A 16,787-nucleotide genomic window follows, 5' to 3' on the forward strand; every position below is an offset into this window, starting at 1 on the left:
CAACCTTCTTAAAATTAACTGAGAGTTATCTAATCTATATTGTATCAACATAATTTATTTTCTGTTCTTAAAAAGTTCAAATAGTTAAAAATAATTTAACAACGATTACAATTTTTTACGATTAGCGTCTTGTGAAAAATTAATACATGATATTTAATAATATTATTCTGGAATACTAATTTTGTTCATAATTATAGCTGTATTTGACCATGGTCATTAATTATGAATGTTATCATCATTTAATGAATATCGGACGACTTTAAAGGAACAATAATATTATTAGTTTCTAGCTGCCCGACCTTCCTCTGGAAGAAATTATTTTTTTATAATTTAATTTAAAAACATATGACTATTTTTTAACTATACAAATAATATAATATAATTACATATTGTAGTTATTGTTATTGCTAATTTCTGAAAATTATATATCCTACATTTTGAATCAACCACTGGAGTGGTAAATTTTATTCTTTTTATTATAGAATAGAGATAAGGTAGAAAAAAATGTAACAATAAATTATTTGTTCAATGAACAATATATATTTCAAATGGAAAAATCAAGTGCAAACAAATAAATAAATAATTAATAATAATAATAATAATAATAATAAATAAACAAACAAACCGGTTTCCTTGGTCTCCAAAATCAAGTTAGATTCTTATATATATTACATAAGAATCTAATGTTTCCAATATTATTAATATTGATTACACACAGAATAAAATGTTGGTTGAAATCAATTGAGTACCTACAAATTATTGTTTATTAAATGCATTGCATTTATAGTTATTTTATGTTTGTCCAATATTAATTTCGTGAGAAAGCACGGAATTACAGTAGATTTTTATTTGTTTCTTTTTAAACTCTCATAATAATAACGTAAATAAAAAAAAAAATATTTAATTATAATAAATAGTGAATCATTGATAAAATGTAAAATTATGGGGAAACATTTTTTAGAGTGTTTTTGAAAACTTACAAGGTTATATGAACGCCAATACGGAATGACCTTTACCAAACTATATACTATCATATACTATGAAAGTAAATCAGAAATAAAATATATTTAAAACTAATACGCTTGTCACGCTTTGTGGCCATTAATTAGTATCCTGGCTGGAGGCATTAATTTCAATATGTTCCTGATATCTATTTCAGAGTCTATATTGTGTACTCAATCATTTAATTATACTCACCAATATTACGATAATGCGTAGGAATTAGGAAAAATATTGCCAAGCGAATAATTAAAAATGAATAATTGCATATTGATCACTTATTACTATACTATAATGGCTATGATTATATAATGACTATGGTTATATAATGTCTATGATTATATAATGGCTATACCTAATCTTTATCTAACCTAAACTGATTTATATTTGAATAATTGACTATATTTTCGGTGGCAAAATGTCATGAATTTATGCACAGTAATATTTGATACGTTTCCGGTATCCCTGCAACATTTGGGAGCCACGTTTAGTGCCGGTCAGTTATAAATAATTATAATATAATCGCTATTCGCCAGTCGTGAGAGTCTTGGTAAAACGTGTCTGATGTGTCTGTATTAACTTTGTTTAAATTATTCGTAATTTTTCTTATGTAATATTAAAATTATAGGTTTTTAAATTATAAAGAAAAAATTAAAAATATACCTTTTATATTATATATTTTATCAATTGAGTTCCTTAATAATAATACTATAATAAATCGTTTTAGATATTGAGCAGAGCGATGGATGTATTGATTTAAATTTTTTTTTATTTGTGTCTGTCATTACCTTTTGGAAAAAAAGCTAAAAAAAATAAAAAATTGCTTCAATTTTCTTCAACAGCATCTTTTACGGTGTAAAAGTAAATCAAAATATATTGTAATATAATGAAAATTGAGTTAAAAATTCTTAAAAATGTTTCTTTGTAAATCTAATGTTTGCGCCTATGAGTGGCTTATTGTAATCGATGGTGTTAAATTTGAATTAAGTGACAAATTATTAAACATTTTATACATTTTCAACTAAAAAATCATTTTAAATTTTAAATTTGATACATTTTGTCAAAATTCGAACTTTAAATGCTTATAAAAAAATTGTGATGTATTTTTAGTATTTTTCAACTGTCTTTGTAACGTTAAATTTTTAAGCTTTTTGACCCAACGAATAAATTTGAGTTAACATTTATAGAATTAAAACTAAAAAATTGGAAACTGAAAACGTCTGTAAAAAGCCCAAAACAAATCAAAATATTTTATTTTACATTCAGTGAAAATTCCATGTATCTACGGTTATTTGTTTGAGAACTAAAACAAACTCGAGTTACACCAAATACCATTTTGCATAAAAATTACCGTTTTTCCTTAATTTTTTTTTTGTTTTTCCCTGCATTTTTGAAAACTATTCAGAATTTTAAATTAGGCTTATCGAATGCTCCAACTAGATTCACTTTCCCGCCGAACAAGATAATATTTTTAATATTTTGTAGAAAATCGAAGGAGTATTACTGCCCCAGACAGTGATGACTGATGACAGACACAAAATAAAACACATTGCTCTCCTCAGAATCTAAAAAAGGGTTTCCCCCTTTTAGATATGTCTTTTTAATATTTTTCAACTGTTATTGCAATAATATATCAGGAGACTTGCATTCAGTTTTCACGCTTTTTGACCCAACAAACAAAATTTTATTGATATTTATAGAAAAAAAAAAAACTAAAAAAATTTAAAAACTGAGAATGTCCGCAAACAGCTCGAAAAGAGTCAAAATATTATCAAAATTTTATGATGTATAGAAAATGAAAATATTAACATTCAGTGAAATTTTCAAATATCTTCAGTCATTCGTTTTTTAATTACAATAACATAATAAAAGTCACATGAGAAATCGAGCAAATATCAAATGTTGTAAGAATATGAATTTTAAACGTTCATAAAAATTTAATTTGACTTTCTTGTATACATTTTTTTGTTTGATAAAGGTAGACATTATTATGAAGAATCTTGTATTACATTTTCAACTCTTAGATTTAAAAAGAAAAATTTTTACGAATTCTTAACCCAAAATAATTTGATAATTTTCGTGATTTTTACATATTTTGTCAATTTTTGAACTTTAAATGTTAATAAAAAAAAACTGTGACTAAGGATTTTTAATTTTTTTCATCTGTCTTTGAAACAATATAATAAGAACCTTTTATTACATTGTCAAGTATTTTTACTCAACAAATAAAGTTTTATTGACATTCATAGTAAAAAAAACTAATTATATTGGAAACTGAAAACGTTCCTAAATAGTTCAAAACAAATCAAAATATTTTGAACATTTTATCATGTATAGAAAATGGAAATATAAACAGCCAGTAAAATTTTATGTATCTACGGTCATTTGTTTTAAAGTTACACCAAAAACCAAAATCAATTTTCTCGAAAACAGATTTTGTGTAAAAATTCCCGTTTTTCCTTAATTTTTCTTTTGTTTTTCACGGCACTTTTGAAAACTATTGGAAATTTCAAATTTTGACCTCCCGAATGCACTAACTAGATTCACTTTCCCATCAAACAAGATACTGTTGAAGAAAATCGAAGCAGTTTTACTACCCCAAACCGTGATGACAGACACAAAAATAAAAAAACACACATCATTTTAAAATCAATACATTCATCGTTTCACTCAGAATCTAAAATAAAAATAAATATTAAATAACGCTATTAAAATTTGAAAAAAGCTTAATTATTATTAAAAAAATATATATCTAAACCTAATTTTTGACTGACATGATGTTTACTTTATTGACTTTTGATTAGATTTTACTAGACGCAACCCATAAATACGGCTAACTGGACATATAGTAGGTTATCAGCTGGGCCTTGTCGGACCGGAAAAGACTTATCATTAAATTGTAGCTGTATCATAGCAAACATCAGCCGGCATGTCTCACCTCAAGGCATATATTTTGTATATAGGTATTGTATTATTGATATATTATGTTATAGGTATAATTGCTTCTATCAAACTATGTAACTCACGGTACCAAAAAAATAAATAAAATAAGGTCAAACATATATATTATAATTCAATTCTTTATATTTGCTTTAGAAATTACAATTTATGTTGAAATATATCCAACAATATAAAAACAATAATATTTAAAATCTTAATTATAAAATGTAGGTATACCTACTGTTATAAATAGTAACATTGAATAAAATAAATAGATTTAATACAATTCCAAGTTAAAATCTTATCAATAGTATTATGATTTAAAATAACAAATTTAAAAGATCTGATAAATATGTCCAAAAATAAAAGGTTTCTAAAAATATTACTGGGTATCGTTTATAAAAAACATAGTATTATATTAACCTTGGATCATATGCTATGGGTGGACGATGCACCCGTGCTTTCAATTTGAAGCACATATTAGCTACAAGTCTCTGTATTATACGAACAAACTATAAGCATGCGTGAAAAGAAATGTCGCAGAATTATCTATTTGAATTTTGAATATATATATATATAATATAACTATGAATCAATCAGCAATCAACAGTTAAATATGCGACAGTTCGCCTTACGCATGTGCAAATCAAACATCTATTACTTTTATACTATATGTGTCAGATTGTTTATACGGTTGTTATGGGCTGAGCTCCGTCCATATAGTATGATAATATGATCTAAACCAGTGGTTTTCAAACTGGGTGCCGCGGCACACTGGTGTGCCGCAAGCATTCACTAAGTGTGCTGTGGTCTTTCGGAAAGTTCAACTATTCGTCCAAGAATACAATTATTAAAATATAATTATTAAAAAAATGTTGACCCATCAAGCACACTTTTCTAATTAAATATACTTATATAATTATAATTCAAAACAATTTTGTTCATCTAATTATTTAGTGCAAAAAAAAAAGTCACTGTGCGATGAATATTTCTCGTGAAGTACGGTGTGCCAAGTTTAATAAAAGTTTGAAAACTACTGATCTAAACTCTAAGATATTAATATAGTAATTACTAATTAGGTATCTTAAAATTAGTCATCTAAATGTATTCTAATTTAATATATACAGGTCTCCTATCGCGTGTTCGAATAGTAACAGGATAACCATTGGAACTTCTCAATAACAAATCTAATCTTAATTTAATATCGTTAAATTTGCAATCCGTATGAACACTGTAGTTTCGCAAGAATGTAGCTACTAGAACTTTCATCGACAGCATAGCATACTTGGATCCTACAATTAAATAAAGTTACATAATAACGATCATACAGGGATAATATCAAATAATTTGTTCTTAGATGTTTTCTTACCTATGCAACCTCTTGGGCCACCGCTAAAACCTATAAAACTATATTTATGTCGCTTTGCAATATTTTCAGGACTGAAGTTTTCTGGATCAAAACTAGTAGGATTTGGGTATGAATCTGAATCACGATGGGTGGCTAATGGACTTAGGTAACACGTAGATCCTTTTGGTAGAACAATATTATTTGAAACTATAAAACATAATATGTTTAATCTAATTTAATTATACATACAGTATTTTAGTGTATAATTGAAGGGTGGAATATTTTAGTTCTATAAAATAATATTTGTATTATTTATTTTCTTAAACAGTATTTTTATCATACAATTTAATTATATTTTAAAATTATGTCCGGTTGCCTAGATCTTTCGTAAAGATAAACTAAAGAACAATTTCAAACTTTCTTCAATTACGTTACTGGAACTTTTTTTTTTGTCATATTTATTTAATTTAATACAATCTGTATAAAAATATTTACGATAAGCACAATGGAAGGATACATAATAGGTCATGGTTGGCTTGATTGAAGAAGCTATTAAATAAAAGCACTTCGTGGCTGGAACTTAATTTATTTTAGTTTAATTGTATAAGATCTAGTGTGGAATAACCCAGTGGCGCGTATCTAGAAACTTTTTTATAAGGGTATCGCCAATATAATATATTACTATGTATAAACTAAAATATAGTTAAGGTTATAAAAAAAAAAAATCTAATAAAAGCAATCGTCCAATCAAGACATTCATTATTAGGTATATACAATATACATACCTAATATATAGAAAAAATTATACAAATTATATTTTTATACTTAATTATAAAATAATTTATATACCTGCATAATCGTACTTTAAATACGTATACATACGTGTTAAATAAGGGCGGGGTCATATCCTCAAATACCCCCTTATAGACGCCACTGGTATACTCAGATATATCTGATATATCTATATATAGGTACTCTCCAAAAATAGCTTACATTTAACATTTTAGTGTATACACACATATAGAAATATTGGATTTAAATTCTGTTTCAATCAATTGTTAAGTAACTATACCTAAATGTTAAATTAACTGTAATTTGTATATTAAATAAAACATTAGGATGTTGTATTAAATGTTGAATTCCTACACTAAATTATAGTTAGATTACTTATTATGTATTATAATTTATAATAATATAATTTATATTCATTGTTAACCATAGCTATATTTGAATTGAAAAAAAAATTATTTTAAGTATATAAATGATTAAATTAAGTTTATCTTATGTAACTTTAAAACTATATTCATTAATAACTTAACAATTCCATGTTTAGTCATTTTGACATCCAATATTTTGATAACCGATAGACAGTTCAATATACAGTTCGATTATAATCATAGAAATATTAATTTTACTCCTAATAAATTGTTTAATAGTACCTATAATAATTTTTATTGTTAAAATAATAACAGTTTTTGTAATTTTTACAATTTTTGATTTTAAGATTAACTACTAACTATACCTACTAAAAATAACAAATGCTACATTATAATGTGGTTTTGAATTACGAGGTTGCTTGTAAAATTAAATAATTTGCGTTTAAAAATGTAAAGTACGTACCTTTGTTATTTTAGCATTAAGAAGATATTAGTACACTATAATTTGTTTTCTCTCTCTGAAACATGCAACATACCACATTTTACGTACACAATAATTATTATAATTTATAATAATAATAATTTCTCAAATTAGAGTAAATTACCTCTTATAAAATATAAAGATAAAATTATAAATTAGGGTACCTCATAGGCTTTTTACTACCTATATTTTTATTTTAAAAAGTGTTATGAGTAGGTATTTTAAAATTGTAAATTGTTTGTATATCTTAAAATACTCAATATAATAATAGACCTATGAAATGCCGTAGATAGTAATCTTACCTTAAAATTCTGTTAGAGGTCATTTCATTCTAATTTGAGAAATGTAGGTATATGATTATATTATATTATTATAATCATTATTGTGTACGCGTAAAATTTGCTATGTTACGCGTGGGTCAGAGAGAGTAAACAAATACTGCGCTGACATCCTCTTAATATAAATTGGGAATGCATTTAAAACTTTTGAATTAATAATAACAAATTGTAACAGGAAAACCTGACAAAAAAAAAAAGAAAATGATGCTTCTTAAACGTATGACAAAAATTGTTAATATTATATGATTAGTAAATAATTGTATAATCATCATGTCAACAAATTCTCAAAAATAATATTTTGAAAAAAGTTATTACGTTCCAAACTAATTAATCAAAAAAATATTGATATTTTTAGAAATTCTAATCTGCATGACGTAGATAAATGATTTTACCATCAACATTTTTCTTATAATCAGATTCACAAATTGGTTGCTTCTCCAAAAAAATGTAAAATAAATTTAAATTTTTAAATTTTCAAAGTAAAAATAATTTTTTTATTTTATACATGTAGCGCAAGTGACTATAAATTATGAATAAAAAAACTTTAAAAATACTGTTTAGAACAAAAATTATTTCATCTTTCAGGTCTACCTGTTACACTCCAGTGGCGTATATAATGGGTGGGCCTAGTGGGCTAAAGCCCCCCCCCCCCCCCGAAATTGTACAGTCTTTTTAAATAGAACAGCAATACATATATTTTATTAGGTATACTATTATAAGTAACCTATTTCATAATCTGTTAAAAATAACAAATACGAATATATTTATAGAAACTGTTAAATATTATATAGTAGACAGTAGCCTCTAAGTAATAGATCACTTGCTAATTTCTATAGTTTCTATCTACTATGGCCCACCCCAAAAATTATTTCTATATACGCCACTGTTACACTCTGTATATTACATAGTAGGTATATACTACATGACTTCGGAGAGTCCAATAATCCTGGAGATTAGTAAATACATCACCGCCCAAGTAGGAAAATAAATATATTATAATATAGTAGGTATATATATACCTAATACCTAGGTAAAATCATTATTAGTTATTATACTATATCACAAGATGGGGAATACGCGAAGTTTGTGACAATGCGAAACAGTATTTTTGGGGTTCTATATAAAACTTCCAATAAATAATGAAATACAATCAATTACCCATAACGACTCATTATTTACCCATCATTTAAATAGTATATTTTTCATATGTAGCATATATGATATAACCCTGGAATGTAGTCTAAATGTCTAATGGTTTAACGCATAGGACAGTAGGTAGAATATTTGTTAGGTAATTAATGTGGACAATGGTTTCGAAATCCACTGGGCATTGGATGTGAAAAAAACTTGATACTTTTTCTAGTGAATTACAATATTTTTTTAAGATTGCTTGTTGTTAATTCAACACTCCGATCAACTACTACTGATATCACATAAAAGTTAGACTGCGCTAGACAGAATATACATGCACGGTTGTAGATGGTTGTAGCAACACATCCATATTTCATATTGTAGGTACAATATACGATTGCTGTTATCAGTACTTCTATTATCTAATATTTACGCTAAATCCCTCGACCATGGCACTCTACCCCGCCAACCAGGCATAATTTTAATAATTATTCAGTCTAATAGTATAAGGTCTATGGTGCAAATGTATTTGGAATTGGCAACATATTCTTAATTAGTATTTTTGACATTTCAAAAATATATTATATAAAATCTTGAATTTTAAAAAAAAAACATTTACTAATAATTTATAAATTCAAGTATGTAATTTCAGTTTTAAATATATAGGTATTCACTATTTTACTTACTAATTTTAACATCACCTTGAAGTTGCCTAAGTATTAACGGTATTACTGGAAATAATCGAAGTGTTTCCTTTAACACTTGATCCAAATATAGAAGTTTAGATGTGTCTTCAATAGTAATTGTTTGGTCTCCATCACCTAATACGTCGTAAATTTCATCATAAACTTTATCCTAAATTGTTAACAATGTGAATTAATATTATGCGAATATTTTTATTTTTATTTTTTATTTCTATTGGAAAAAACACCCATAATTTCTATCAATGGAACGTTTTATATATACTTCCCAGCTGTATCGAATTCACAATATAAGCCATAGAATAAAAAAAGTGGGTAACTGGATGTCGTTCTGCTGTACAGTAGGTTACAAGTGGGTCACTGTATACTGCTGTACTTTCGGTGATGGATGTTTGTCCCTTCGATCCTCGGACAGGATAGTGTAATTTTATTGTATTCGATTTGAACGCAATGATTGCATTCGATAAAAAATTATTCTGAGCGGACGAGGGAATCTTTTTTATTTAATTTTATTCGTTTCTATAGTGATAAACAAAGCGTTATAAGAACAGCTTAAAAACGATTTATATAAATAGGTAATTTATCTATATACTATTATATAAAATGATAAGGGTTTTCTTGGACCGCGCTAACCGAGAAAACTACTGAACCGATTTGGCTGAAATTTTTTACTGCTATACTTCACAGTCTGCTGGAGGTCATAGTACCATTTTTATTTAGAAAAATCCACCAGAAAAGTAGGATATATGGATGTAAAAAATACAGCAGTGGCGCCATCTGTCCAGAAAAAATAAACTATAAAATAAAAAATTTAGTTTATTGTTGCAGATTAAAATAATAATAGTGTATTATAATGGTTGCTATTGATTAATCGGGCATGTTTGTTGATTTGTATTATTATTTTTCGTTAGGTTATTATATATATATAGGTATGAATGAATGTTTATGTGTAGATTAGACCTCTGAGAAGAAGTTGGATTAATTTAAAATAGGTAAAATTTGGTTTCTTCTTATTGATCGTCAGTGTATAATGGATTGTATTAAACTTGAATTCAATGATATAATATAAATGTATAAGAAAAACGATTCTGAGTGGAGACGGTTTATCAGTCTGGATTTTTTATATATTTATTATTTATTATAGCCTTTAAGTTTAATTAATATTATAATATTATAGCTGACTGTCACAGGTTCATCCGTAATTGGTTGTTTATTTTGCTTCCGGACGATGAGATATATCATTTTTCAATAAAATTGTATCGTTTAATGTGATCGGCAAGTAAATATAAAAATGGTTAATGAAAACGTATTGAAATGTTTCTATTGCTATTAATGATAAATACATTTTCACTAAAAATAACTGATCCCGTGCACTTTGTTACCCGTTAAATGTACCAACTCTATATGACTCAAACCTTGTTAAATTTTTATTTAATATTCGGTGTATGGTTTCAAAACTTATCCCCGTGCTTATCCCCGTGAGGAATTCATATTAATTTTACAAATCTTAGATACAAATAAAATAATGTTATGGATTTTTAACTCAAAATAAATTGAAAATATTCGTGAATTTTACGAATTGTATCAAAATTCTAACTTCAGACGCTCATAAAAAAATCATTGTGAATTTATGCTCAATTTTTTTTAGATTCTGAGTGGAGGGATGAATGTATTATTTTACAATGATGTGTGTATTTTAATTTTTTTTATGATTGTGTCTGTATACACGATTAGTGGTCGAAATAATGCTTCAATTTTCAACTTCAGTATCTTTTTCGATAGGAAAGTGAATCTAGTTGGACCATTCAATAGGCCAAATTTGAAATTCTAAATGGTTTTCAAAAGTGCAGGGGAAAACAAAACAAAAATTAAGGAAAAACGGTAATTTTTACTCAAAATTGCACAATTTTTTTCATAAGCATTTTAAGTTCGAATTTTGACAATTAACAATTATTTTGTAGTTAATAATTTATAAAATATTCAACTATTATAACTAAGAATTAAAAATTTAAAACAAGGTTCCACGTAAATAGGTAAATTATAAATTACTTTATTCACAATAATATCATCAAATATTCTTAGTAATATCATGGGCTAACTGACAGTTTTCGCTCAGAATCGTTTATCTAAGCTACAGGTTTAAAATAAATTCAATTATGTAAAGGAGTCATTTAAATAAATATTTTAAAGAAACGTTGCGGGTCGCGAAAACAAGCCGTCAAGTTAAGTTGAAAAGTTAATTTTTTTTTAACTTTTTAACTTAACTAGTTAGTTTATTTTCTAATCAACTTATGAACTTAACTAGGTAGTTTAATTTACAGTTAAAATTACTTAGCTTATCTAAGTTGATTTTAAAAAAATACATTAGGTTAAAAACGTTTTGAAATTTTTCGTTTATAGGTACGTAAATAATACTATGTCAGTATAAAATAAAAATAATTCAATACAAAAACACTAACATTTCTGTTTTTTTTCTTGATAACATAATTTTGTGTATATTCATATTATATTTTATTAAGTTGTAAATTATATATTATACGAGTTGCAATTATAAATGTTTTTAAAAATAATAATTTTAAATTATAAATGGACAATAATTGTTAGTTTTAATGTTATATAACTTATATTATTCAATTGCTATATGATATAAAAAAATATATTTGTTAAATTATTAATTTGAGATGAGTATAGTTTAAATTAGTAAATAATAGAAAGGTAAAGGGGTATACAGTGTACATTATGATAAAAGTTCAATAAAATTGTTTTTTATAATTTATAAATTAGAAACCAAAAAGACACATTCACTCTTTATTTGATTTACATACTAATTAAAAAAAAATAGATTAACTTTTTTTAAACTGAGTTAAGTTAATATTTTTTACTATATTAACTTTTAACTTATCGATCTTGTTTCCTCTTAACTTAACTTAACTTGAGTTAATTATTTTCATTAACATATGATGACACCTTTGCATATGATATACCAAATACAGCTCACTAGGTACTGTCTACTAAAATGGCAAAATACATAAATACACAATAACACAACATTTGTAAGTTTTATGAATACGGACTGTGTGGCGGCATAGCCCCCCACTATTGAATTCTAGTACATTTTCAGAACCCATCGCATAGAAAATTCCTGAGAACGCCACTGCTGTAAATAATATTTATATATTTTCCAGATTTCCTATAGTACCTATGTAATTTAATTTAGGAGTCAGACTATCGCAGTTAACATTTCGTAAAGGTTAAGATTGAACTATAATGAATTTTGATTTTTACATTAAAATGTTTGGATACAATAATTCTTAGTCATGCAGAATTATTTATAATTTATAACTATGAAACCTCATCAGATGTATGTAATTTTGATTGCAAATACAGATTAAATAAATACATTTCTTAATTATATTGTAAGATATAAGATAGTAATTAAATAATACTTTTTTTAGAGAAGATGTAGGCCCATTCATTAATTTACAATAAAGTAAAGAAACTGAATAAGTTTTTGTTTTTAAACTAATAAAAAGTTTTCAAGTACCTAGGTATCATTTGTTCTTAAACTTTATTTTAGTCTTTAATTATTTAGAAATGGTGTATGTGCTATACATGTATAAATAATATACAGTATAAATCGAGTAGGTAGTTTGTTATAGTTAAATATTGCATGATACACCCTATTTTAGGTTCCGAGTGGAGCAAAAAAAATATTAATTCTTAACATGTGTAAGATTTATCATATATTATATAAAAAATAGTAGTTACATTGTAAATACAATCACTTACTTGGATACTTGGGTAAATGGCTAGTAATAAGACACAAAAACAAAGTGTAATAGCGTTGGTTTCACTACCCTATAATTGAATGTATAAATATCCAATGAGTTAAGACTTATGAGTATTTGCTTATTTTCTATACAAGTATTTGTATTTACTTACACCTATCATCATTGTAACAACCTCATCTCGAATATCATCATAAGAGAAATTGGCACCAGCTTCGTTCAATTCAAATAATGTGTCCAAAAATACTTTTGAATGTTTTCCTAAATAATATAAACAATAAATTAACCACATTAATGTATATTTACGTACAATTCCAATTGACTCACTTTCATTGTCAGTAACATCTAAGTAATTTGATTCATTTCCTATTTTTTTTTGTGCAAATTCTTCTCTTTTTTTATGGATCATCTAAAATGTTCAAATTCTATAAACATTATACTTTACTGCTTTAAATTTCCAGTGTTAGGCATTACCTAGATACATTATTCGTATATTTTATCTCATCTAGATAACTTTTAAATTATTTATCTATTATCTTATCTAGAAAATAAAAACGATCTTTTTTAGGGTTCCGTACGTTTCCTTACGGAAGCCTATTACTTTCGCTCGGCTGTCCGTCCGTCTGTCTGTCACCAGGCTGTATCTCATGAACCATGAAAGTTATAAAGTTGAAAATTTCACAGATTATGTATTTCTGCGGATGCTATAACAACAAATACTAAAAAAAAAAGGGAGAGGAGCAACCCCGGTAGGTGCTAAGACGGGATTTTTGAGATTTCAGATCGAAATTTTTGTTTATAAATGGTTGCCATGAGTGACTTCGTATAAAATGATTCGTTCTATAAATTTCAATACAGAATTATAGTGAATCGTTTTAAGTCGTTGCCACGGGCACAAACAAACCATTTATCTTATAAATTTTGTTTATTTCGTAATTATTTAGTAGTAAATAAAAATGTATTAATACATTTAATAAAAACGTGATGGATTTCGGAAACATCAATTTCGATTTCAATTACTTGGTACGGAACCCTTCGTGCGCGAGTCCGACTTGCACTTGGCCGGCTTTTTATTTTTAATTATCTAGATAATTATTTACTCTATAGTCAATTTTTTCTTATACAATATTTATTCACACAATTTCACTGCAGTGTAATAATATAACCTGTGGATTTACAAAAAGTTAATATAGAGAAAATACAACACAATATAGAGAAAAAAAAATATTTCTTATCAACAATATTCTTTCCGATAAAAATTAAAAACCAAAAACTATTATTATGGCATACAATTTCTAATAACAAAATTCTAAGGAAAAAAGTTTTTTAGTAAAATACTATATCTCTATTCAATTATAATGTGGGCTTGAAAGGGTTAAATGTTTTTTTTTTTATGTAACCAAATGTACCATAGTACCAATTTGTTGACTGTTTATGTAATATAAAATAAATGAAATATCAATGTGAATTTATTATATTTTTTTTATAATCAGCTAACAGCTAAAGTTTTTTTTTTATAAATTTTCTAAGTATTATCTAGATAACTTTTTTTGAAATCATCTATTATGTAGATAATTTTATTTAAATTAATCTATTATCTCATCTAGATGATTATATTGAAAAATATCTATTATCTTATCTATAGATAATTATTTATTTGCCTAACACTGTACATTTCGAATTCTTTTAATTTCCGTCTAAAAATATACACACTTTTAATGGTAATTTGTACAAGGAATTAAATACATTGGAATATCCCTTCAGTTTTAGATATAGTGAAAACATAATACTTGGGTACAACCATGGTTTTGATACCCTTATAGAATCCAATTCTGATGCTCTATAAATATAAATAATTATTTAGTTAAGTATTCATAAGTTCATAACGTATACATTTAATAATTTTTACTTATGTACTTTATCATTGCTTTCTCAAATTCAGAACCACTTTTTGATTGACTGTCAAGATTGTAACCCATTGCATTTTCTAAAATGTAGCCATGTAGGTAATTATTATACTAAGCTTTCAAATATAGTTGGTTTGTTTTACTTACGACAAATTAAATTAAGAGTTATGGGTGCAATGTAGTCCCATAAGTCAAATGGTTGGGTTTTATTCAATTCACTTTTTAGATTTCTAATAAGCATTTTACTTTTTTCGTTATATACAGGAAAAAATTCATTCAGAAGGATGGAATTAAATGAGGGTGTAATAAGTCGTCGATGCTTGCGCCATTTGTCAACTGTAATCATTAAATAAAATATTTCATATATGTTTATATAAACTAAAAGTTATAAATTATAATGAACATTGGTATTCTATAGGTGATTCAAGCTATATTTATATTTTTAAAGATCTACAAGAAAATTGTTTTATCAAATCTTTTACAGCAATACATACGTTCTCCATTAAAGTTATTTTATATACATGCAAATGCCCAAAAAATTAATGTCATATACAATATACATACCTGGGGCAGTTAACAATCCTTCACCAAAAATGTTTTTGACAAAATTGTAAAACCTATCTTTCTGCAAAGCTCTTGAACTATTTAAAACAATCTGAAATAAATTTGGTTCTATATTAAGTAAATTGTATCACATATTGATGATTAACTGTTATAGTTGTAAAACTTTTTTTAATGAACTATTTATAACTCTTTAATCAGTGCCGTATTTGGTCCTTATAAAATTTCGAAAAATAATTACTTGTACATCTTCAGGCTTAACAATTGCTACCCCAAAATATGGACCCATACAAATTTTAAAAGGCTCTGGGCTATAATCCTTGATTAATTTAATTATATTATCCATGATCTCTAAAAAGAATTTAAATAATAAATACTACGTCATATCGAATTCAATTTTAGAAGTTTCTTATTTTTCTCACCTTCTGGTGTTCCAATAAACTGGAGTGCTGAGCCAATAATTGGATACGCTGGTGGTCCTTTCAATCCTGCTGCTAATTTGTCTAAATGCCTGCGATTCCATTTGTAGCGACACCACAAAATAACAACGAAACATATTGTCGGATAAGCAAATACCTCAGTTGTTGTCAATCGAAATCCACTCACTGACTGCATTATTGCTTTTATTCTTAAAGTTATAATTTATTACTCATTAGCCATTACAAATAAAGATAAACTAAGAGGTTAGAAGACGACACCTTGTGTTATTTTGGTATCTTTATCAGTCAAAAGTATAATTATATTAAAAAGCTGCAGTAAATGGGTGCGCTCTGCTGTACATTAGGCGTCTACAGTGGCGTAGCCTGGATTATGAAATGGGGGCTGTTTTAAGTATAGATTAAAACCAAGTTTTTACAGTTTTCGTATTTAAATAAATTTAGGGTTCAGGACTTGACTTGTTGCACTAAAAATTATCGAAATAAGCGGTCAAAATTCTCAAAATATGCTTAAATATATGTACTATGTAGCAACATTTTTATATTATTTTTGAAAAATCATAAAACATATTGCAATTTAGGTAGTAAAAAACTAAAAAATAAGTTGGTATATAAACCTGATAAATAAATAAATAAATAAATAAATAACAACTTAATTTTTAAAAATACGGGCATACAATACTAGGTTAATAAATAATAGTAATAACGAATAACGTGATATGCGAACACCATGATAAACGAATACGTATCTACTGATGTTCATTTCTTCGTACAATCTACAATCTACAATCTAGATTTTCAATTCTCAATTATAGTTTAAACACAGTTTTGTCACAAAGAGACTTATGAAACCTTACATATGCAAACATAGGGCCAACTGTAGCCAAGCTCCACCAACAACTTTAAAAGCCCTCCGCCCTTTTTACTTAAAAATTTATTTAAAATTTACTTAATTTTTTTAAGCTTATATTCAATTTTATAATAGTATGGTATTAGGCT

The 16,787-nt window shown here is 26.1% G+C and overlaps 1 protein-coding gene across 1 annotated transcript; it reads right to left on the reverse strand.

Annotated features, from left to right (window-relative positions):
- Window positions 1–4,200: 4,200 nt before the first annotated feature.
- LOC103310376 (cytochrome P450 4C1-like) lies at window positions 4,201–16,004 on the reverse strand. The gene is made up of 12 exons (XM_016807446.2): window positions 15,774–16,004; window positions 15,593–15,702; window positions 15,355–15,445; window positions 14,938–15,126; window positions 14,801–14,870; window positions 14,597–14,723; window positions 13,211–13,292; window positions 13,038–13,144; window positions 12,885–12,953; window positions 9,081–9,249; window positions 5,309–5,494; window positions 4,201–5,231 (listed from the first exon to the last, which is right to left on the reverse strand). The coding sequence occupies exons 1-12, from the start codon at window positions 15,964–15,966 to the stop codon at window positions 5,038–5,040; spliced, it is 1,587 nt and encodes a 528-aa protein (XP_016662935.1). The 5' UTR covers window positions 15,967–16,004; the 3' UTR covers window positions 4,201–5,037.
- Between the last annotated feature and the right edge of the window lie 783 nt (window positions 16,005–16,787).

Source organism: Acyrthosiphon pisum, chromosome A1, assembly GCF_005508785.2.
Source record: "Acyrthosiphon pisum isolate AL4f chromosome A1, pea_aphid_22Mar2018_4r6ur, whole genome shotgun sequence".
NCBI lineage: Eukaryota > Metazoa > Arthropoda > Insecta > Hemiptera > Aphididae > Acyrthosiphon > Acyrthosiphon pisum.

Bases quoted from the DNA above. Each gene is read 5' to 3' on its own strand.
- LOC103310376 (XM_016807446.2), bottom strand. From the start codon at position 15,966: ATGCAGTCAGTGAGTGGATTTCGATTGACAACAACTGAGGTATTTGCT. The intron at 15,127-15,354 runs GTATGTATATTG...TAATGATTACAG, and splicing joins AGGATTGTTAACTGCCCCAG to TTGACAAATGGCGCAAGCAT. The intron at 14,871-14,937 runs GTAAGTAAAACA...GCTACATTTTAG, and splicing joins AACTCTTAATTTAATTTGTC to AAAATGCAATGGGTTACAAT.